Below are 20,936 nucleotides of genomic sequence, written 5' to 3'. Positions count from 1 at the left end.
AGTTTTATACAATGAATTAATGAATTATTTAATAATGATAACTGATTTAATAACTAACAATGTCCGGCTTGAGTCAAACAGTGATACTTTCAACAACAATTCGTAGCCCATTTATTGGTGCAAATACACATTTTCGGCCCTCGATCACTATTTTACCATACTTTTTTGGATTTTATATTTTGAATTTTGATATCAACTTCTTATACCTTCCAACACTACATTATTTCAAATTGCTAAAAAAAATCATTAATTTTGATCAAATTCTGATTTATTCCACAATTCTGAAAATTAATCGTTAAAATATGAATTTTATATCTTTTTTTCTTCATTTTATCATGAAGAAATATTCCAATTTTCTATTTCTAATTTATTAGTATTAATTTGGTTTACACGTGCTTCACGGATGGTCTCATCTTCGTAGAATTTTTCGGATGTTATATTTTCATCCAAATTAGATCTAGTGAAAAATTTGAGAATAATATTACAATTCATAATTTTTAAGACCTGTTTGTAAAACTCCAAAACGAATCAAAATTCATGGTTTTTTCTTACTAATCCCTATTTATAGTACGTATAAGATTAATTTAGTTAGAATAGTAGTCATGATCATAATAAAGGAGAAATATTAAATTAAATTATTAAGCTTTAACTCCCATCCAAAACCACCAACATATATCGGTGGGTTGATAGTCTAGGGTTGTACTAGCCCACCAATCTAATTTACAATAACTACTTATTACTTCATTGCAAAATAGTAGTAGTAGTAGTTCACATCGGAAAATAATATTGGATGACAATAGTCCACCCCCCAATATTAATACCCAACTGTCCACTGTCCACACCTATAGCTCACAATTTTGTACGTATCTAAACTATTAATTTAACCATTAATTAATTACACTCTAGTATAATCAGTCGAAGTGACTGTGTATGCATAATTATACAGAATATTTATGGTAGAAATTATATAATATACTAGTAACATTTAAGTTTGGGTTAAATAACTAGTCATTTTTTTAGATGGTGACGTGGTGTGTAGTGACTTTTTTTCTCCATATATTAATGTGTGTGTGTGTTTATGAGTTATAAATAAGTGTGAGTAATATCTCACTTTCTTCCACATTGCATCTTTCATTGTTTTGAGTAGCAAACTTCCACATTTTGTGCTATATTATACATGGAGTCCAAGATTTTGGCCTTTATTGTTTTTCTCTATGTGAGTGAGATCTTGATAATTAGAAGCTTGATTTTTATTTTATTTTTGCTAATTAAGTTGTCTTGTGTTTGGATATAAATAAAAAAAAATTGCAGGTGGCAATAGTGGTAAGCCATGCAGCTTTGCCTTCAGAGGAGTACTGGGATTCTGTGTTGCCAAACACTGCCATGCCGAAAGCTTTGAAAGATCTCGTGCAGCCAATGCCCGGTACTTATCTTATCAACGTTTTTATTCGATCATTTCCAATGCCCGGTACTTATCTTATCAACGTTTTTATTCGATCATTTCCAATGCCCGGTACTTATCTTATCAACGTTTTTATTCGATCATTTCTTACTATGCTGCATAACACTCCTACGAGCTTTGATTAAATTATGGTTTCAAAAACCAATTGAAAATATCATGACATTTTGACAAACAAAATCCGGTAGCATGCATGTACTTCCTCCTCCATGCGCCATTTATAATCTCATTTGAACTCGGCATCATGAGTTTTAAGATTTTTTTTTTAATTTTGTGAAAGAAAAATGAGGATAGTAAAATATGAGCTCTATATTTAAATATAAATTTTATAATAGATTGTAAGTGTAGTGATTGAATCCATTTACCTATAATAGAAAGAAAACAAATGTAATTTTAAATGTTGGACATCCTAAAATGGAAAAATGTGACAGTTTTTTACTAGACGAGGGAGTAATTTAATTCATGATTTTTGTATTGAACTCCGCTAGACTGGGTGGAAGACAAGATCACATCCATCGGAGTAGGCCTCGGCGGCGTGAGCGTGAACTCCAACAACGCGAGCGTCAGCGTAGGCAGCAGCGGCGTGAACGTCAACACCACCAGAAACAACGGCACCCACGTCAGCGTGGGTGGGCCCGGCGTCACCGTCGCAACACACAACCGAAACGGCAAGCCCATCTACGTCCGCGTCTCCCCCTCTTCAAACCCCTTCATCTACAAATACGCCGCCTCCGCCACCCAGCTCCTCGACGACCCCGCCGCGGCCCTCTTCTTCCTCGAAAAAGACCTCCGCGCCGCCAACAAGATGACCCTCCACTTCACCAAGCCCACAAACCGCCAGAAATTCCTCCCCCGCCGCGCCGCCGCCTCCATCCCCTTCTCCTCGTCCGCGCTCCCGGAGATCTACCGCGAGCTCTCCGTGGAGCCCGGGTCTGGCGAGGCCGAGGCGATCGCGAAAACCGTCCGGGAATGCGAGGACGCGGCCAAGGAGGAGACGCTTTGCGCGACTTCGCTCGAGGCCATGGTGGATTTCGCCGCGTCCGTGGTGGGGACCACGGACGCGCGCGCGGTGTCGACCGAGGCCGAGAGCGCGGAGAGGATGGAGTACTTGATAGAGGGTGTGAGGAGGATGGGGGGAGGCAAGGCGGTGGCGGCGTGCCACAAGGAGGAGTATGCGTATGCGGTGTTTTATTGTCACAAGACGGATGACACGGTGGCTTACCGCGTGTCGCTTGTGGGGGCCGGTGGGGTGAGGGCTAGGGCGGTGGCTGTGTGCCATAGGGATACGTCCCGGTGGAATCCCGAGCACCTGGCTTTCAAGGTGCTCGGGGTGAAGCCCGGGTCGGTCCCGGTGTGCCATTATCTACCTGAGGATCATGTTGTGTGGGTTTCAAAGAATTATTAACATTATGTTATGTTATTTTGTGTGTGTGTGTGTGTTGGATGTATTTTTCAATTTAACTATCTACATATGTTTATGAGATATGTGGATATATGAAACTGAGCTCACATTTGAATGCTAAATACTAGTACTGATAATGATTTCTGCTAATGAATTGTCATGTCTACTATCCTTTTTTTTTTGTCCAATTATAACCATGCAATCAAAGGTTTGATTAACTAATGCTATGATGAATGTAAAAGAAATGTTCCCACATCGCCAAAACAACAAAGTGAGACCAAAAGTTGCAAATATAAAAATCAAACCTTTGGTTTTTTTAACATAGGCAGCCTCGCATTGAGCACAAAGCGAACTAATCTTTCGCCTTTTACTAAAGATTACTGTGTGCTCGTTGCAATCAAGAGGCATACGCCAATTTTTGGGGGGGAATTACTCTTTTGAGTAAGGTCCCTATAATATAATTTTTAAATTTTCTGGATTTAAGTCGGTTGAATTTACAAAAGTAGCTTTGCAAGAGTTTTTTTATTTGAGTAAATAATTAAAATTTTATCTCAATTTTTAGACACCGTCAATGACAAAAGAATTTGGGATTTGCTGCAACTGATCATTGAAGAACTGTCAATGAAAAGTGAGCAACGCTAGTGATTTCCAGCCCTGAAGAACCTTCAAAATCTCTATGGAAAAAATGTAAACTGATTGAGGGTTTAATAAAATGTTAAGTAAGCTAGCTATGGCAGAATAATCGTTCATAAAATGAATGTTTGTTTACTATCTTCTAATCTTTTATCCGGTTATAATCATGCTTCATGCAACCAATGGTTAAGTCTTTAATGATCGATCTTATGATTGTGAAAGCTAACTTTATAAATGTAGGGAATCCCACATCGCCAAAACAACACAGGGAGACCAAAAGTTGCAAATATAAAAAACAAACCTTTGGCTTTTAAAAACATAAGCAGTCTCGCATTGAGCACAAAGTGAACTATTCTTTCGCCTTTTACTAAAGAATACCGTGTGCTCGTTGCAAATAAGAGGCATACATCAATTTTTGGAGGGGATTTGCTCTTTGAAGTAATTTCCCCATAATTTAATCATCAAGTTTTCTGTAAATAGATTAATTTGTTCGATTCTTATCAATGTCGCACCACAAAATGCCATAAAATTTCTTTAGATTTTTAGTGGTGGTACTAGTACATAAAGTAGAGGACAAAATTGTAATTTGGGTAACATAGGACTGAAAATTTGAATTCAACGGAGATTCGTAAAGCTTCATCAATGGCGGAAAAAATCGAATCCTCGATTGAAAGCCTATGGCAGGACGTGAGAGAACTAAGCCTGGGCAGCCCTCCCCACGTCGACCACCTACCCGCCCCACCCACCCCCCTCCAATTCCTCCGCCGTTACGTCGCCGCCAACAAACCCTGCCTCATCTCCGCCGCCGTCCCTGACTGGCCCGCGCTCTCCCTTTGGCCCTCCACCGACTACCTCCGCACCGCCCTCTCCACCTCCCCCGTCTCTCTCCACCTCACCCCTACCGGCAGAGCCGACGCTCTAGCCCTCCACCCATCCGACCCCTCCGCGCTCTGCTTCGCCTCCGCACACGTCGAAACCCTACCCTTCCCCGAAGCTCTGGACTCAGTTATCGCGTCGGATGACGAGGGGAAGAAAGTGGCGTACCTGCAGCAGCAGAACGATTGCTTCCGCCGCGAGTATGGAGCGCTTGTGGCGGATTGCGAGGAGCACGTGCCGTGGGCGACGGCGGCGCTGGGATTCGCGCCGGAGGCGGTTAATTTGTGGATCGGGAACCATTTCTCCGAGACATCGTTCCATAAGGATCACTACGAAAATCTCTATGTTGTGATCACTGGGGAAAAGAAATTTCTTTTGCTTCCGCCTACCGATTTTCATAGAATGTACGTTCGCGAATATCCGGCCGCCAAGTATGTCTATTATCAGGTGATAATTGATTTTGTTTTCCACTGGTTGCAGTTGTGAATTGAGCTGGAGTGGAGTAATTTGTGCAATTTTGGGAATTAGGGCTTATTATTTTGTTCCTGATTGGAAGTAGAGGTAGACGGGGAAATTGGGATGCATGGATTAGGGTTATGAATTGATGGCCTTTGCGTTGGTTGATCGTTTGAATGCATTGGGATTTTGTTATTGTGCTGATTGTATGTGAGTGATTAGGTTGAATGGTTGAAATTTGTTTTATTGCAATATCAAATGCAGCTGTAATAAATTAATGTGTGCAGTTTTGAAGATTAGGATTCATCTTGTTCTTCAGTGTTAGAGGTAGAATTGCTGCAAGTTTGTTTGATTGCAATAGTGAATGCAGCTTGAATAGCTTACTGTGTGAAGGCTTGACAATTGGGGTTTGTCTCGTTCTTTCTGAATAGAGTTGGAAAGTTGGAAATCACGACTCTATGTAGAGGTGAACTCGTAAGGATCTTGTTGATGAGAAATTTGGATGTTCTATGTTTCTGGGCTGTGGATAAAAAAAAATTGAGCAGAGTATTGGTTAGTGAGAAATAAATATTGCCACGAATCATTCCTTCTCGTGGGTCGATTTGGCTAAGACTGGGTGTTTGTGTATAACAGGATAGTGGAGAGTTCTCGCTGGAGTTAGAGGATCCAAACTCGAAGGTGCCATGGTGTAGTGTGGATCCGTATCCTTTGCCTCAGGATAAGCGGAGAGAAATGGAGAAGTTTCCCCTGTATTTCAATGGACCAAAGCCATTTGAAGTTTCTGTTAAGGCGGGCGAGATGCTTTATTTGTGAGCTTCTCCTTCCCTTCCTCGATTCCTTTACTCAGTTATTATAGCTTGAAACTCGCACCACTTCAAATAGACTGATATGATGAAATTCTTCAAATAGACTGGTAATAATCTTTTGGGTGTCGTTATTGATCATACTGGTGTGGATATTGTGCAGGCCGAGCATGTGGTTTCATCACGTTAGACAGAGCCTAGATGACACGGGCATCACTATTGCCATAAACTACTGTACTAACCTCTAAACCTATCTCTGTGTGATTATCTTTTCACTTCTTAAGATAGGATATCTTGATATGAAACTAGTCTTACCTGACTTTGTGATGACTGACTGATAGGGTATGATATGCAATTCGACATCAAATACGCCTACTTCAACTTCCTGCAATCTATCCCCAGTACCTTATTTGAGGATCCATCACGGCGTAGATTGAGAAATGACAAAGCTCGTCCTGGCATATCTTTGTGCAGCTCAGGAGATGTATCGGATATTGAAGTGTCTCATGACACTAGAGGTGCCGATGATGATGAAAACAACTGATTGGTGCTGAGTTAGATCTTCTGTAGTATTTGTGACGATACGAACTGAGCTAGGAGCCTGTTCGGGTTTTGGATATGCTGCTGTCGATCCTTGTCTTTGAGACGGAGCTTCTCGTTGATACAGATTGATGCTCAAAGCTCGATTCAATGCAGAAGTGGGCATCTCATATTTGATGCAAGAGAGTCCTAGTGAAGGACTATAGTTCAAGTCCACCAAAGTGTGTTTAATTTTATTTTTGATTTATTCAATTCATTATATACTCTATTTTTGTATTCATCTATATTTGTTGATTTTTTTTTCGGTTTCACTATTTGTTAATTTTCTTATAGCTAATGATTCATTTATGTTTTTTAGAATTTTCTCACACTAATGTTCAGCTAGTAATTTTGTACTATAAATAATTTAAATTTATGATTATAAAATAATGATTTTTATAATCTAAGCATAAAAAAGTAAAACTAGACAAATCAATAATAATAACAGGTGGCAGATAATTGATTTGTGCCAGTGTGACATTACTAATCTTTTTATTTCTTATTTATCTAAAAAAATTATTGTTCATCATAATAGTTTGATACTATGATGTTTATAAACGGTCTTTCAAACTTCCTATTAGTAATAAGATTATACTTCAACATTCGAAATATGAACATATATAAGTCTCGAGCCGGACTATATGCAATTAAATACTTAATTAGTATAATTACCCATTTATATTTTTAGCATGATTTGTACAAGTACAATAGTAGTACATTTAGAACCGGTATAAATCGAGTGGTAAAATTATTGATAATCGTACTAAAATTCAAAACTGATGGTGACCTCAAAATAAATAAATAAAATAAAAATTAAAACACATGTGTTAGATTCGAACGTGTATCAATACTCAAATAGTACGAATAGTATGATTAAAAAACACATAATTTGAAAACTGATTTTCATTAATAGAAAAAAAGTTACGTGCACACTAGTTTCCATAACTCATAAAATGAAATTCCAAATAAAACTCTTAACATTGTAAATTAGTCTAAATACACTGTGATTTTGGAATTTAACATTAAAACAATTTATCCCTTTTCAGGTAGGATTAATTATCGTAATCTTGGGATTAATTTATCATAAATTTGGGATTAATTATACGTTTACATTTAAATACTATTTGAAAAAGTCTTCAAACAACGAACTCAGATATCCTACGTGGCAAGCTCTTAGCCATCGGCGTGTATAAATGCTATTCGTAATTTACCGTCTGTGTGTGTAACAGTTCTCCGCCCTATTATTTTTGAATTCGGGGACCGTTTATTTTCTCTCTCTTCATCTCTCTCTCTCTATCTCTCCAAACAAACAAAGGCAAGCACTGAACTGAGGTGGATGATTATTGTTTTCTGAGCTGTGTTAGTAGATGATTAATAGTTTTTGAGCTGTGTTCGTAGACGATTATTAGTTTTTGAGAAGTGCGAATTCAAGTGAAGACGAAAAATTGGTTTAGAATCTGCAAATGAGTGTCGAACCGATCGGGCAGAGTTTGATCATTTCATTTGTCGGAGAAGATCGTCGAGCTGAGATCGGTGAGATTCTGAAACTTGTGTTTAATTTTGTAAATTTGCTATTTGTTTTTTTATAAAATAATACTGCTGTGGCCGGGTTTATGAACTGAGGATTTCACGTTTCGAGCTGTAGTTAGGAAATAGTATTTCAATTAGAGATGGAGTTCTTCTGTATTTCTGCGTGGATTTTTTCTGTTTGATCATTTGTCTGAGATATATCACGTTACAGTTGCTATTGCACTATATTTTGCTTCAGTTGACATTTTGTCTACGAAATTTCCTTTTGCATTCAGAATCACGAATGTTGGATTTGCTGATAAATTGGAAATGTAGTTAATACTGTTCATGATTGTTCTTAAGCTTAGTAGTTTGGCTATGTTGTGAGATTTCTCACTCTGTTTGTTTAAGAAACTGTGAGGATGTTCTGATTTATATGACCTCAGTTTGATGTTATTACATTAGTTCTATATTTTGTGAGTTGGGGCAAATACTGCAGATTCTAAATCATGTAATCATGGGGGTTTGTGCTAGCCAGCTCTAATGGCTGGTGGAATTCCATGCACTTTTCATCTCTACCAACTATGCAAGATTTAGCGTTTCGTTTTTTGTGAGTTCAATTTAGTGTGGTGCTTAGTTTATGGAGTTTGAAGACTACATACAGAGGCTTGCTAGTAGTACTTTGACATATCAGCACTTCATTGCCCTGTTTATTTTTTACTCAATCGAGCTGTCATTAGGTTGTTTTAACTTCTGATTTTGTGAGATTTTTTACAAGAGTGCAAATAACTTGGGACGCCCAGAAAGGAAATAAGTGCAAGTAGTCCGGGACGGAGGGAGTACTACTATTTAGTATATTCAGCTGGTAGTAAATGCAGAAAGCCTTAGAACCCTGTTCATTTTTTGAGAAAGCTTACAACATAACAACTTTGTCTTTCATGATATGATGGCAAATTACGGACCAAAGAAAATGAATCTCTAATTTTATAATTTTGTTGCATATCTGCATCTTTCATCTAACCTGACCTCTTGTTGGTCTGCTACCACATTCTCAGCATTTCACCTCATCCTGGATTTGGCAGTGCATACCGTTCTAAAGGGTGGCATATCATGATATGGAGAAAACATTCTGGAGAATATTGCCAACGTGAGAGAACTGCCTTATGCCGATTATCTTGTTTTTTAAGTGAATATGGAAAGTGATCAGAATCATCAGATTACGAATACTCCTTCAGAAGGTTCTGGAGATGGTCTACAAAGAGTTCAACCTTTGCAAGGGTAATCTTTTTGAGCCCATGGAATGCTTATCCTATGCATTAAGTAATTACCATTTTACATTTGCTTTCTGCTAAGTATGCCATGTACTAATATTGCATTAGGAGGTAAGGGCACCTTTAGAAATATACATGTTCTTTTTGCATCAACAATAGTCGAACTTAATCTTTACACTATGTAAGATTCTTTTTTTCAGATTGGAGTTGGTATACCTAACTTGTGCTCTCTTTGTGTAGGAGAAGAAGTGGTCCGACAAGACGTTCGACAAAAGGGCAATGGACACCAGAGGAGGTTATCTATATCACTCTAGATGCATACTTATCTGTCTCTATCAGCATCTTCTTTCTCATCTTTTTTGTTTATTTGGTGGAAAAATCGGATGTCCATTATGTTAGAGCATGATACTTTTAGATGCATAGGCATGCTCAAAAGGTTGGAAGTTAAATAGCATATATGATGCATCAATATGCACTCTTTTACCATTACCTTACTATGACGATGCTTTTTAGTCAAAACCATTCAACCTTCCCCAACCTAATAAGCACTCGAAAGTAGTTTACTTGACTTCTTATAAAATGAGTTCTGATCTTTTGGTAGAAGAATGTGCATGCATTTCATTTTTAAACCGCAAAGTGTATGCAGTTTTGGAAATTTCTGAGTTAAGTCGAGTTTCACTTTTTCCTTTGGATTTTGGCACTGTTTACCTCAGTCCGAAGCATGACAAATGTGCTGGCACTTAAGTTTTATTTTTGACTCAGTATATATATATCTATATTCTATTTTCTGACAGGATGAAATTTTACGGATGGCTGTTCAACGTTTCAAAGGAAAAAACTGGAGAAAGATAGGTAGACTTACGAATTTGAGATTCTTCTCATTTACTACCTGTAAAACCAAACTAGCATTGAATTTCCTGTAACTTCTCCAACTACTGGGTTCAGCAACTGAAGCATTTACCAGCCTTCTGTTCTTTCTCTTTTTGATATTTGTACATGAGATGCTGCAGCAGTTTTTTGCTGTGATATGGCCTTTATCATTCTGTAGATCAGCATCTAACTCTTCAAGTGGTTTTCGGTTTATGTGTTGTGTAACGTTGATATGTAGCCGAGTGTTTCAAGGATCGAGCAGATGTACAGTGCTTACACAGATGGCAAAAAGTTCTGAATCCAGAACTTGTCAAAGGTCCATGGTCAAAAGAGGTTTGGCATCTTTTCTTTTTCTCTGTTTTTGCATCTGATCTTTCCGGACGACATAATGGAAATGCAACTCTTCTTTTGTTTATCAATTATTAGGAGGATGAAGTAATAGTTGAATTGGTGAACAAATATGGTCCAAAAAAGTGGTCTACCATTGCACAGCATCTTCCTGGGCGTATTGGAAAGCAATGTCGGGAACGGTAAGCTTGCATGAGTCTGTTTGCTGTTCATCTTCTATAGCAAGATACATAGGATTATTGTTTGAATTTTCTACTAGCTAATTACACATTAAATCATTGGTTGTGATTGGTTATCAATGTCCTCAAAAGGTGAAAGTTTCTGATCAAAATATTTTATTGTGCAAAGCATGATTTGTGAGGTAAAAGATCGAACCTAACTAGCACTTACGTAGCTGAAAAAACAAACAAAAAGTACTTGTACATTGTCTTCACTTCCCTTCAAAATCTGCAAATGTAAAGATCATTTCGTGAATTTACTCCTTAGGATGCTTCATCTATTGATGATATTGTATTGAAGGTGGCACAATCATCTTAATCCTAATATAAACAAAGAAGCTTGGACACAAGAGGAGGAACTAGCTTTGATTCGTGCCCATCAAATTTACGGAAATAAGTGGGCAGAGTTGACAAAGTTCTTGCCAGGAAGGTACAGAATCATATAACATAGAGGAACTAATAATTCCACAAAAATATATCTGCTTTCACACCTATACCATCCACATACCATATTGTATCTTCTTGTTGATACTCATTTTGTTTCTATCTGATGTATGCCATCAGAACCGATAATGCGATTAAAAATCATTGGAATTCTTCTGTCAAGAAGAAAGTGGATATGTATGTGGCGTCAGGGTTACTTTCGCAATACCAAGGCACACCACTTGTTAGCCAGTCAAATCAGTCAGCAGTTTCATCCTCTTCAAAGGCACAACAAAGCAGTGGAGAGGATAAAGATGGAGCAGAAGGGGAGGGAGCTTCAGCATGCAGTCAAGCTTCAGTTTTTCCCAGCACTTCTCAACCTGTAAACAACACAATCAACCGAACCACTCATCACGATGAGGATCGCCAAGCAACTGATGATTATCCTCCTGCGTTTCAAGAAGTAACATATGCCACACTAGAAGCACAGTGTGAAATGGGTGCTAAGTTAATTCAGCAGGATACATCTCTAGATTGGAGGACCTTTTCCGGGGAAGTTTGGCCAGCAAATACCAATGATCCTGACATGTCTATGCTGGATCTTGGGCATGAAACATCTGGAATATTCATGCAATCTTTAAATGGGAGTGAGAATCATGATGCAATAAACTTTCCAACAGAGACTTACATGCATCTGGATGGTTCCATTTCCATGGTAAACATGGGTGTGGTTTCTGACACCCCTAATCCAGTAACAAATGCAGACTGCAATATGGTATATCCTGACATGGGCCATGGTGGACATCTCTCTGTAAATGAACCAGAAAACTCATTAGTCCATGATTATTCAAGTATGCAGGGAGCTTTGTCTTCTCAACCTGACCTTGTTCCTGTCCATGATTATTCAAGTATGCAGGTAGCTTTGTCTACTCAACCTGACCTTGTTCCTGTCCATGATTATTCAAGTATGCAGGGGGTTTTGTCTACTCAACCCGACCATGCTCCTACTCAACTTCCACCTGATGATGGTCCAGTCTTATTAAGAACATACACAGATCAGTTTGACTATTCTACACATGTGGATGATGAGCCTGCGCTTATTTCCCCGCGGACACTGGACAATTTTTTCTGTGCTAATGAATCTAATTGTTCTCCACATGAGGATAATTTTGATGTGGCCAAGAGATCACCAAAACTAGTTCCTGCCAATGATTTTGTACTGCAACCACAGAATGTTGATTCACCATGTTGTTCTCCCAAGGACAAAAAATCAGTTGAACAGCAGGATTCAGGAGCTTTATTCTATGAGCCTCCTCGTTTTCCAAGCTTGGATATTCCATTTTTCAGCTGTGATCTTATACAGTCTTGTAGCGCCATGCATCAGGAGTACAGTCCGCTGGGAATCCGCCAGCTGATGTTATCCTCCATGGCACCGTTAAAACTTTGGGATTCACCGTCTAGAGATACTAGTCCTGTAGCTTCTCTAAAAAGTGCTGCCAAAAGTTTTACAAGCACGCCATCAATACTGAGGAAAAGACCCCGCGACTTGTTGTCCCCTTTGTCAGAAAAGAGATACGAGAAGAAACTTTCATGTTCTAAGCCTGAATCAGTTTCGAATATGGCTAATGAAATATCTTGTTTGGAGGTTATGTTTAACGAATGTATGGAAGACCAGAGAGGTTTGAACCAGCAAGGAGACTTTATAGAAAAAGGAAACGCCACCCATGCTTGTGAAGAGGCAAAGAATGAGGACAATCAAAGTTATCTCATTGCAGGGAGCAGAAACTCGCAGGAAGATAATATTGTCAGTGAATGTTCAGGAAAGCAAACGGAACGAGCTGCTGTGGAAGAAGTCCAAACTAACGTTATTGATAAAGATGTACTGGATAAGGTCAGTGCTCTCTGGTCTCCTTCTCCATGTGGATTGATTCAGTGGCAATGGTGCTAATATGCACTGCAGTTGAGTTTTGAAATGAAATAACCAAGAAAGAGAATCACAAAATAGTTTACTGTAGAAAATTTACACCAAAAGTTTATGCACTTATCAATTTCCTTAGTGAAAAAAGGTTTAGACATTGTATTAACCATCACCTTTACAGTAGTAATGGTTAATTGAGTTTGATTTTCTTTTCTTGTTCTGATCATATTTTTCGGAAGTATGTAAAAGCTCATATACGAATCACAATTATGAATCAGACAAGTCTTTCTTGGTTTTTATAGTAGTATAATAATCTCACTACTCTTATTTGACAGGCAAAAGAGCTGTCGGGGATCCTTGTTGAGCATGACATGAATGACATGTTATTCTTTTCTCCTGATCGCTTTGGAACTAAGAGTGACAGAACAAATCATCCGAGCGCCAAAGCTCTTGCAAATCAATATACTAGGAGAATACAATCAATATCTAAGCCTGGAGGTGTATTATCTTCAGCTGAAAAAGACAACACTACTCTTCAGTCCTTGAGTCCTACAGAGAAGAAAGCTGAAAGTTCTGGAATGTAAGATACCTGCCACTGTATTTCATCTGCTAGCAGTCGCATTCTCAGTTCTGATTTTTTTTTTCTGTTACTAGGTATGTGGGAACACCATTTAAGTGGAGCATGGAATGTCCTTCACCTTGGAAATCACCTTGGTTTGGTAACACTATCTTACCGCGACCCAAAGTCGATACTGATATAACTATTGAGGTCTGGGAAATGCGAGTGATCAAGAAGTATAAAGAAGTTCTTCATCCACTGAGATCTTATCCCAGAATGCGTATTCTTTTGTAGGATATTGGTTACTTGAGCCCAAGGAATCGAAGTTACGATGCCATTGGATTAATGAAGCAACTGGGCGAGCAGACTGCTGGTGCATTATCTGATGCCCAAAAGGTGTTGGGCGATGAAACTCCAGAGTCATTACTCAAGGGAAAATGCTGTTCAAAAGAGCAACAAGAGAAGGAGAACGAACACACTCGGGCAGAACATCATTCCCTTTCAGCTTCAAATTTGATGGTATTTTCCTTTAAGATCTTATGAACTTCATTCACATGTTTTGCATAAAGTATATTAACCCTGGGAAATGCATCGCAGGCAGAGAGGCGCGCACTTGATTTTAGCGAATGTGGAACACCAGGAAAGGAAGCTAGGAAATTTTTAAGCAGCAGTGGTGGTGGTGGTGCAACTCCGTCTTCTTATCTATTGAAGAGTTGCAGGTAGGTGGACGACATCCGTGACCTCACTGCTGCAAGTATGCTAGTACTAGTTCAGAACCTGCGATTTTGGTGTCATTTATTGTCCAAATTCTTCTACCATCCCAGAAAATACATATTCACACATCTCTTCAGGTGTGTCAATGAATTAGTTTTGGTCTCTTTCCTTGTAGTGAAAAGGACTTGCTAAAACTGTATGCATTTCATAACCATATTTGAGAGCAAAAGACTTGTAAAAGACCAAAAGTAATTATATTATGCTTGTGTTTGACGGCTCTTACACATCCACAATTCCAAATATTAAAACTAAACTAAACAATCAATTTTCCATCAGAACTTGATAATTCAGACAGCTTGCGTAACCTCAAACAAATGACAAAATCTATCCTAGAAAAGTCAGGAAAATCAAGCAGACAAAAGCTTGACACATAGTACTAGCATTTTATTCCCTCTTGATGCATTTATAAACAATTTTAGGAAGATCCGAGTGAATTCTTATACCACCAAATGTTGTTTTTTCCTTCATTTTTCTTAAAATGACCAGTAATTCCCCGTTAACTCAAAACCCCGACCTAATGGATGAAAGATCAACGTCTTATCAATTAAACTGCACATCATCATTACACCACCAAAGTTTGTTCCATTAACAATCCTCCCTCATTGCGAACAAATGTGAAAATGAAATGCCAAAAAATCCCAAGATAATAACGTAGTGCGTCAAAATTTAACATTAAGTGCTGTTATTACATCCCACCAAATCAATAAGTTGGAATAGACGATTGATATGTTTTCCTCCTGTCTATTCAAATATGAAGACGATCAGTCACAACAAAGTTAGTGAACTAACTTAGAATCCTTTCCTCTTCCCACTCATTTACATCTTTCGCCTATTCCTTACACTCCTCATAACTTTTGAATCCCTATATATATAAATCTTTCCGCTTGTGGCTTGCTTGTCCAACAACAAGTATATCTATCTTCTCTACTCATTTCAAAAAAACACAATGGCTTTCATAACGAAGCTCCTCGCAGTTCTCCTTGCCGCTCTGGTAGCATCATCCCTCGCGGCCTCGGCTAGAGGAGTGAAGTGGGGTTCGAGCCTAGCAGCACGCCTCAAGTTTGCAGAAGAGTGGCCTAGCACCTGCTGGGAAGCGTTATCGGAGCTTCAATCTTGCGGGGGAGAAGTGGTCATGTTCTTCCTCAATGGACAGACTGCGCTTGGAGCCAACTGCTGCAGCGCCATAAGAGTGATCGAGCATCAGTGCTGGCCATCGATGCTCGGAACACTCGGCATAACTACTCAAGAAGGTGACCTTCTCCGTGGCTACTGCGATGCTGCCACCAATGCCGACGGTGGCACCGCTCCTCCTCCTGCATCCACCGTCGACCAATGCTACAGTTTCCCACGCTTGCAACACTGAATTGTAGTACTATTCTCTATATATTATGGCACTTTACTAATTAAGTGATCAATAACACTTTTTTGTCGTTCACATCTAATTTGGATTATTCTTCACTAAAAAAGAGATGTATACAAATCATTAATTCTCTTTTGAATTACAAAGTTTCCTCGTCATGGTTGTAACATCTAAGACGTTTTGTTTCACCACAAATGAAAGGGACATGGCCTAAACATGCCTACAGACAACTTTTTTTTAGAGATGTTTAAGTACTTTTCTTTACCTACTGAATTTTATTTTATCATATATTTTTGAATTCAAAATTTTAACATGAAAAGCTTGAATCTACACGAAAATTTCAATTTATTTTGTAAATTATGTAAAAATAAAACTGTAACTACATGTGTATTTTTAATCATTTAAGATAAGATTTCATAGCAATTTTCTGTAAATCATCAACCATGTATACGATTCTACAAGAAGAAATAATATATGGAGCATTAGAAATTGTTGTTTACCTTTAATTATGAGAACGATACTAGCTTTTTTTTTCTCAAAAGAGGAAAAAAGTAATACTGCTGCTACTCCTATAAGTCAGGAACTATACATAGTACTTTTTACATAATTTAATATTTGTGGGTCCGAAAATACCGAAATAATCATATGGATGCGATTATTTTTGTTTAAATAACTACCCTGTTAAGTTGGAAAGTAGAGAAATTAGTAGGGATGTCAATCGGGCTAGCCCATCGGGTTTCGGGCCAGCCCTATTCGGGTTGCGGGTCAATTGGGTGCGGGCTAATCGGTTATGATTTTTTCTGGGTTATAAAAGTTAAACCCTAATCCTAAAAGCTCGGGTTTCGGGATAGTCCAACGGGTTAATCGGGTTGCTACCGATAAAATTAACATGCGATCAATCCAATAAGTAATGATGAAAATTAGTTATATTTATAAAATGTAAAATATGTAATTATGATAAATTTGAGAAATATGCTTAAACTCAAACATAAATATGATAAAATACTAATATTTGAGATTTATGCAAAATAAAACATAAACATCAAGAAATTTTAAAGCATGTTTTAGAAATTTAAATATATTTTTTTACTGAATTTGAAGTTTCTAATTTATTTATCTATTATTATGTTAATAAAAATTTAATATACAGTTTATATATTTAATATATGAAATTGAAAGTTAATTTTTTAGTAACCTATATTATAAAATAACCAATGAAGGGTTGAACTAGAGTCAAATAAATAGAACGATTGAAATTTTATCGGGTTTTCGGTCCAGCCCATAGGGTTTTCGGGTCTGGCTCTAACGGATTGTGGGTTAATCGGGTGCGAGCTAATCGTGCTGTAATTTTATCGGGCTAGAAATTTTTAGCTCTAATCCTATAAATTTAGCGGGCTATTCGGGGCAGCCCACGAGTTGCGGGCTAAACATTCCTAGAAATTAGTAAATTGTACAAGTATTTAGATATTATTAAAAATTTAAATTAAAAAGTGGGGAAAGTTTGGGAGTACTATATTAATGGAGGTTATTTAGTCTTTTCTACAACCCCAAATTGCCAAAACCCTAGAAAAACCGCTGCTCCCTCTCTCTCAATTAACTCACCAACAAGCTCCTGCTATCTCTCTCTCTAGCAGCAATGGCACCCTTGGACGATGAGACAGCGAAGAAAGTCATTCGTCAGGTGAGAACGACGTATCATCTTTAATTAGTTTACGGTTTCAAGTAATCAAGGGTGGAAAAATTATAGTAGTACTATTTGTTTGATCGATTTTACATTCATGTTTCAGGTGGAGTTCTATTTTAGCGACAGTAATCTGCCGAGGGATAATTTTTTGATGAAAACCATAAGCGAGAATGAAGATGGAAGTATCCTTTTTTTTGCCTCAATAGTTGGTTGTGCTCAAAGTTGTAGTATGTACGTATGTTAGAGTTTATGAAATAATTTATTCTATTTTATGTTTTCTTTTTTGCTGAAGAAGTTTCCAGCTTACATGGTTGTTATACAACGTATTGAGTTCATAGCTCACAAAAGGCTGTATTTTTGTAGAATCTTTCATTCTCTCACCGCGGATGATATTTTCTACTTCTTATTGAGAATAACAATAGCAAGGTAACACGAGATAACAAGAGTATGTTAGACTTTAGAATCAAGTTTTGTAACTGTGATTAGTTAAGAATTGGTGTAATATATGTACTTATGATTAGTCTTATGTCAGAATTGTTTGATTTTGACCGATAAGTGCTTGTATATTTTATGCATGTTATGAAAGCTCAATCAGTCATATTTTGAAATAATGGCCTAGGAGTTATATGCAACAGTGAGCCAATAAAAGTATTGAATGGGAAATTTTTAATTATAGGCTGGTTGCCATGCCATGTTTCCTCTGACTTTTCAGAGGCTATTGTGAAAATTGAATTGGAATAATAGTCTATATAGTTTGGGAACTTTCAAATTCGAATTTGCTTCCTTAACTATATTACAGTGGTAAGTTTGTCTTTGCTTTGCTCATTCTCTCGAATGAGAGGTCACTTGAGTTTAGGAGATGTGAAACCAGAAGATGTATCAGAAGATACGGTTCAGGCCGTGGCTGAAACGCTGAAGACCTCCACTTTTCTGAAAATTTCTGAAGATGGTGAGTTTTCAAAGATCATTGAAGAGTAGCACTGACATTTTTTGTTAACTGATAATTCCTTCTTGTTATTTATGAAGGGAAGAAGGTTGGTAGAGTTACTGAACTTCCAAAGCCCGAGGAAGTGATTAAGCAAGCAGATGACAGGACAATTGCTGCATCTCCACTGGCATATGATGTCAAGCTTGAACAAGTAGAGTCATTTTTCAGCCAAAATGCCAAGGTAGACCTGCTACTCAGGCATTGTCAATATACAGATTATTAGTTGTTGCCCAGACTGTAGTTTTCTTCAGTTGTGATTGCTCAGTATATCTATGTATATACAGTTAATCGTCTTGTGCTCTGCATGCACGTACGATATTTGTAAACTGAGAGTTCTATGTAGTATTATCTTCAGGCTCTTATTCAGAGAGTGGGATGTAACTTGGTTTGTTATTCTTATGCTAGGTAAATAGTGTGAGGTTGCCTCGACATGTTGCTGATAACAGGTTGCTCTGCGGCACAGCCTTGATTGAATTTTCTAGTGCGGAGGATGCTGCAAATGTTTTGAAGCAAACCCTGAGTTATTCAGGGGTTGATTTAGAACTGAAGACAAAGTAAGTATATTGATGGAATACCTAAGAAAATATTCCAACTTTTTTTTTTCTGAATTCTTCTTGTAGTGGGTAAAATATTTCGGTCAAACTAGGTAATTAGCCTTTGTGCTAACTATCATATAATATGATTTGCTCTAAAATACAGAAGTTGATATTTTCTGTCTGTTACCTGCTGCACTTCAACTTCATGATTCATTCGTTGGCATAATTTTCAGCACAAGAAAATGCAATTGATTTTATGATCTCTGTCAGTTTGTCTGATTATCATTATAGAACATGGTTTCCTATATATAACGTTTCAAGTAGATATTCATAGATCAACTGAATTTGTAGACTTAGCAATTTTTCTTCAGTCGCATTTAAGTGGAAGAGTGAATTATCCAGTATTTCTCGGTGTGCATGTTCTTTTGTTTAAGCATCAAGTCTCTGTTTTATGTTTTAGCATTGAGTCACAGTTTATTTTTTCAAGTTTAAGCATCAATAGTATCTAAGACTTCTAATACTACTTCTAGAATACTTCAATCTGTCAAACCTGATTTTTACCACCTTGGTGCAGGAAGGAATTTGATGATGAAAGAGATAAGCAAGAGGAGGAGTTTAAAAAAACTCGACAGCAAGTGGGCAACGGCAAGGAAAAGACCAATTCTGAGCCTGAGTGAGTTTTTGATTAATCATTTATTTGTAACTGTCCTTCCTATTACCCCCATCATCTATTAATTTGTTAGTGGTTGTTGTCAGCTACCCCAAAGGCTTAATTGTTGCATTCGCATTGAAGAGCCTCTCTGCTGAAGATTCAACCAAGCAAAATGATAACCACACAGAGCTGAGTGAAAACCTAGATGTCTCTATGAAAGATGGAGAGCAGGATAATGAAGAGACTAAAAAGGAGATTCCAGAAGCTGTTGAAGATACAAAGAATCATGTTGAGAAGGATGAAGAGAAGGAAGGAGATGCCAATGCTGCAGACACTGAAGCCCAACAATGTGAGGGTGATGAAAAATCAGCAGATATCCCAAAAGAAGAAAGACTGACCCTTGCAGCTTGCAAGGACAATAAAAACCTTGTTTCAAGAGAGGATCTGAAAAGCATTTTCCAAAAGTATGGCACCATCAAGGTATTCATTTATCCTCATTTGTTGTATTTCAAAGTGATGATTGAAATATAGTTTGATCATGTGGTATGTGGTCACACTTTTCAGCTATAGTTATTCAAAATCATTGAAGTGTTGTATAATTTTTTTGCATCTAATTATCTTGTCTAATTTTGTTTAGTATCTGATGATCTTTTTGTGTAGTTCATTGATTTCAAGATTGGTGAAAACTCTGGATACATAAGGTTTGAAGATGCTGCGTCTGCTCAGAAAGCTCGGGCTGCTGCTGTGCTTGCTGAGGAGGGGGGTTTGGTTGTGAAAAATTTCATTGCCAATCTGGACCCTTTGACCGGTATGTAACATTCTCTTACATAGTCAGATCTTGAACTATTCTTGTTTGATTTACAAATTGTTATCATTATTTATATTCTACTGGAAGTGAATCTTATTCTCTCCTTTCAATGAAATTGTAAGTAATACAGCCATGAAAAGTGCAACATTTGTCTCTAATATTGCACTCTTGTTGATTCAGGTGACGCTGAGAAGGAATACTGGAATGCACTGCGCAGTGGCCAGGAGAAACACCGTGACTTCAAAGGTGGCCGTGGAAGGTATATACTATCACACTTTTTGTTTACCATGTGCACTAATTGAGATATTGCAACTCAAAGATAGATTCTGTGCGCAATAGTGATAATGTTAGTCTCCACCTGCACAACACGGCCTTAATTGATTGGCTGTTGTGTTTTATAGGGGCGGAGGTAGGCACAACAATAACCGAGGTGGTGGTAGGCATTCCGGTTGGAAGCATTCTCGTGGTAGAGACAACAACGATCGACGGGCTAACAAAGCTCAGAAAGTATGAGCAAAGCAACCCACCATCTGACCAATTTTTTCCTCTACCCGTTGCTTTTTTTTGGCCAGCATATGTATTATGCACTTCTATATAGTTTACGACTATACTCTGATTGTTCCTAAATTATGGGGTTACTAAGCATTATCAAATTTATTTAAAGTTATATATAATGGTTATGTGACTGATTTTCATTTTTACCTAAAGCAACTTACTTTATGTTTCATTATTGAAGGATCATACCTAATCCGTAAACGCTTCAGATACTTTGTAAAACTGCTTTTTGCAAATGGAAGTTTGGTTTTAAAA

The 20,936-nt window shown here is 37.7% G+C and overlaps 5 protein-coding genes and 2 non-coding genes across 8 annotated transcripts; all 7 read left to right on the top strand.

Moving 5' to 3' along the window:
* Positions 1-1,112: 1,112 nt before the first annotated feature.
* Positions 1,113-3,001, top strand: LOC121751076 (BURP domain protein RD22-like). The gene is made up of 3 exons (XM_042145790.1): positions 1,113-1,216; positions 1,312-1,423; positions 1,948-3,001. Exons 1-3 carry the CDS (start codon positions 1,178-1,180, stop codon positions 2,862-2,864), a joined length of 1,068 nt encoding a protein of 355 aa, XP_042001724.1. The 5' UTR covers positions 1,113-1,177; the 3' UTR covers positions 2,865-3,001.
* A 187-nt stretch (positions 3,002-3,188) lies between these two features.
* Positions 3,189-3,307, top strand: LOC121753444. Its single transcript, XR_006040421.1, has one exon. It is a non-coding gene; the product is annotated as a U5 spliceosomal RNA (small nuclear RNA).
* A 511-nt stretch (positions 3,308-3,818) lies between these two features.
* LOC121753445 lies at positions 3,819-3,938 on the top strand. Its single transcript, XR_006040422.1, has one exon. It is a non-coding gene; the product is annotated as a U5 spliceosomal RNA (small nuclear RNA).
* Positions 3,939-4,136: 198 nt separating this feature from the next.
* LOC121750745 (bifunctional peptidase and (3S)-lysyl hydroxylase JMJD7) lies at positions 4,137-6,537 on the top strand. The gene is made up of 4 exons (XM_042145347.1): positions 4,137-4,817; positions 5,460-5,635; positions 5,793-5,863; positions 5,971-6,537. The coding sequence occupies exons 1-4, from the start codon at positions 4,137-4,139 to the stop codon at positions 6,171-6,173; spliced, it is 1,131 nt and encodes a 376-aa protein (XP_042001281.1). The 3' UTR covers positions 6,174-6,537.
* Positions 6,538-7,446: 909 nt separating this feature from the next.
* Positions 7,447-14,324, top strand: LOC121750838 (transcription factor MYB3R-1-like). Of its 2 annotated transcripts, none has more exons than XM_042145457.1 (12): positions 7,447-7,741; positions 8,800-8,995; positions 9,229-9,283; positions 9,783-9,840; positions 10,097-10,191; positions 10,285-10,388; positions 10,726-10,854; positions 10,989-12,738; positions 13,101-13,345; positions 13,420-13,534; positions 13,619-13,843; positions 13,922-14,324. In XM_042145457.1, the coding sequence occupies exons 2-12, from the start codon at positions 8,910-8,912 to the stop codon at positions 14,045-14,047; spliced, it is 2,988 nt and encodes a 995-aa protein (XP_042001391.1). In that variant the 5' UTR covers positions 7,447-7,741; positions 8,800-8,909; the 3' UTR covers positions 14,048-14,324. The 2 variants fall into 2 exon arrangements, with proteins under 2 accessions (XP_042001391.1, XP_042001390.1); XM_042145456.1 differs by having other exon boundaries at positions 8,773-8,995.
* A 548-nt stretch (positions 14,325-14,872) lies between these two features.
* On the top strand, positions 14,873-15,540 carry LOC121751504 (egg cell-secreted protein 1.1-like). The gene has a single exon (XM_042146251.1). The coding sequence runs from the start codon at positions 15,045-15,047 to the stop codon at positions 15,459-15,461; it is 417 nt and encodes a 138-aa protein (XP_042002185.1). The 5' UTR covers positions 14,873-15,044; the 3' UTR covers positions 15,462-15,540.
* Positions 15,541-17,012: 1,472 nt separating this feature from the next.
* Positions 17,013-20,833, top strand: LOC121752516 (la protein 1-like). Its single transcript, XM_042147633.1, has 10 exons — positions 17,013-17,139; positions 17,246-17,324; positions 17,942-18,091; positions 18,169-18,311; positions 18,536-18,684; positions 19,241-19,339; positions 19,423-19,798; positions 19,979-20,126; positions 20,307-20,385; positions 20,528-20,833. Exons 1-10 carry the CDS (start codon positions 17,095-17,097, stop codon positions 20,637-20,639), a joined length of 1,380 nt encoding a protein of 459 aa, XP_042003567.1. The 5' UTR covers positions 17,013-17,094; the 3' UTR covers positions 20,640-20,833.
* The last annotated feature ends 103 nt before the right edge of the window (positions 20,834-20,936 follow it).

Source organism: Salvia splendens, chromosome 10, assembly GCF_004379255.2.
Source record: "Salvia splendens isolate huo1 chromosome 10, SspV2, whole genome shotgun sequence".
NCBI classification, from domain to species: domain Eukaryota; kingdom Viridiplantae; phylum Streptophyta; class Magnoliopsida; order Lamiales; family Lamiaceae; genus Salvia; species Salvia splendens.
Note: the sequence above shows the minus strand (reverse complement) of the source record. Positions and strands in the feature narration are given on the sequence as shown.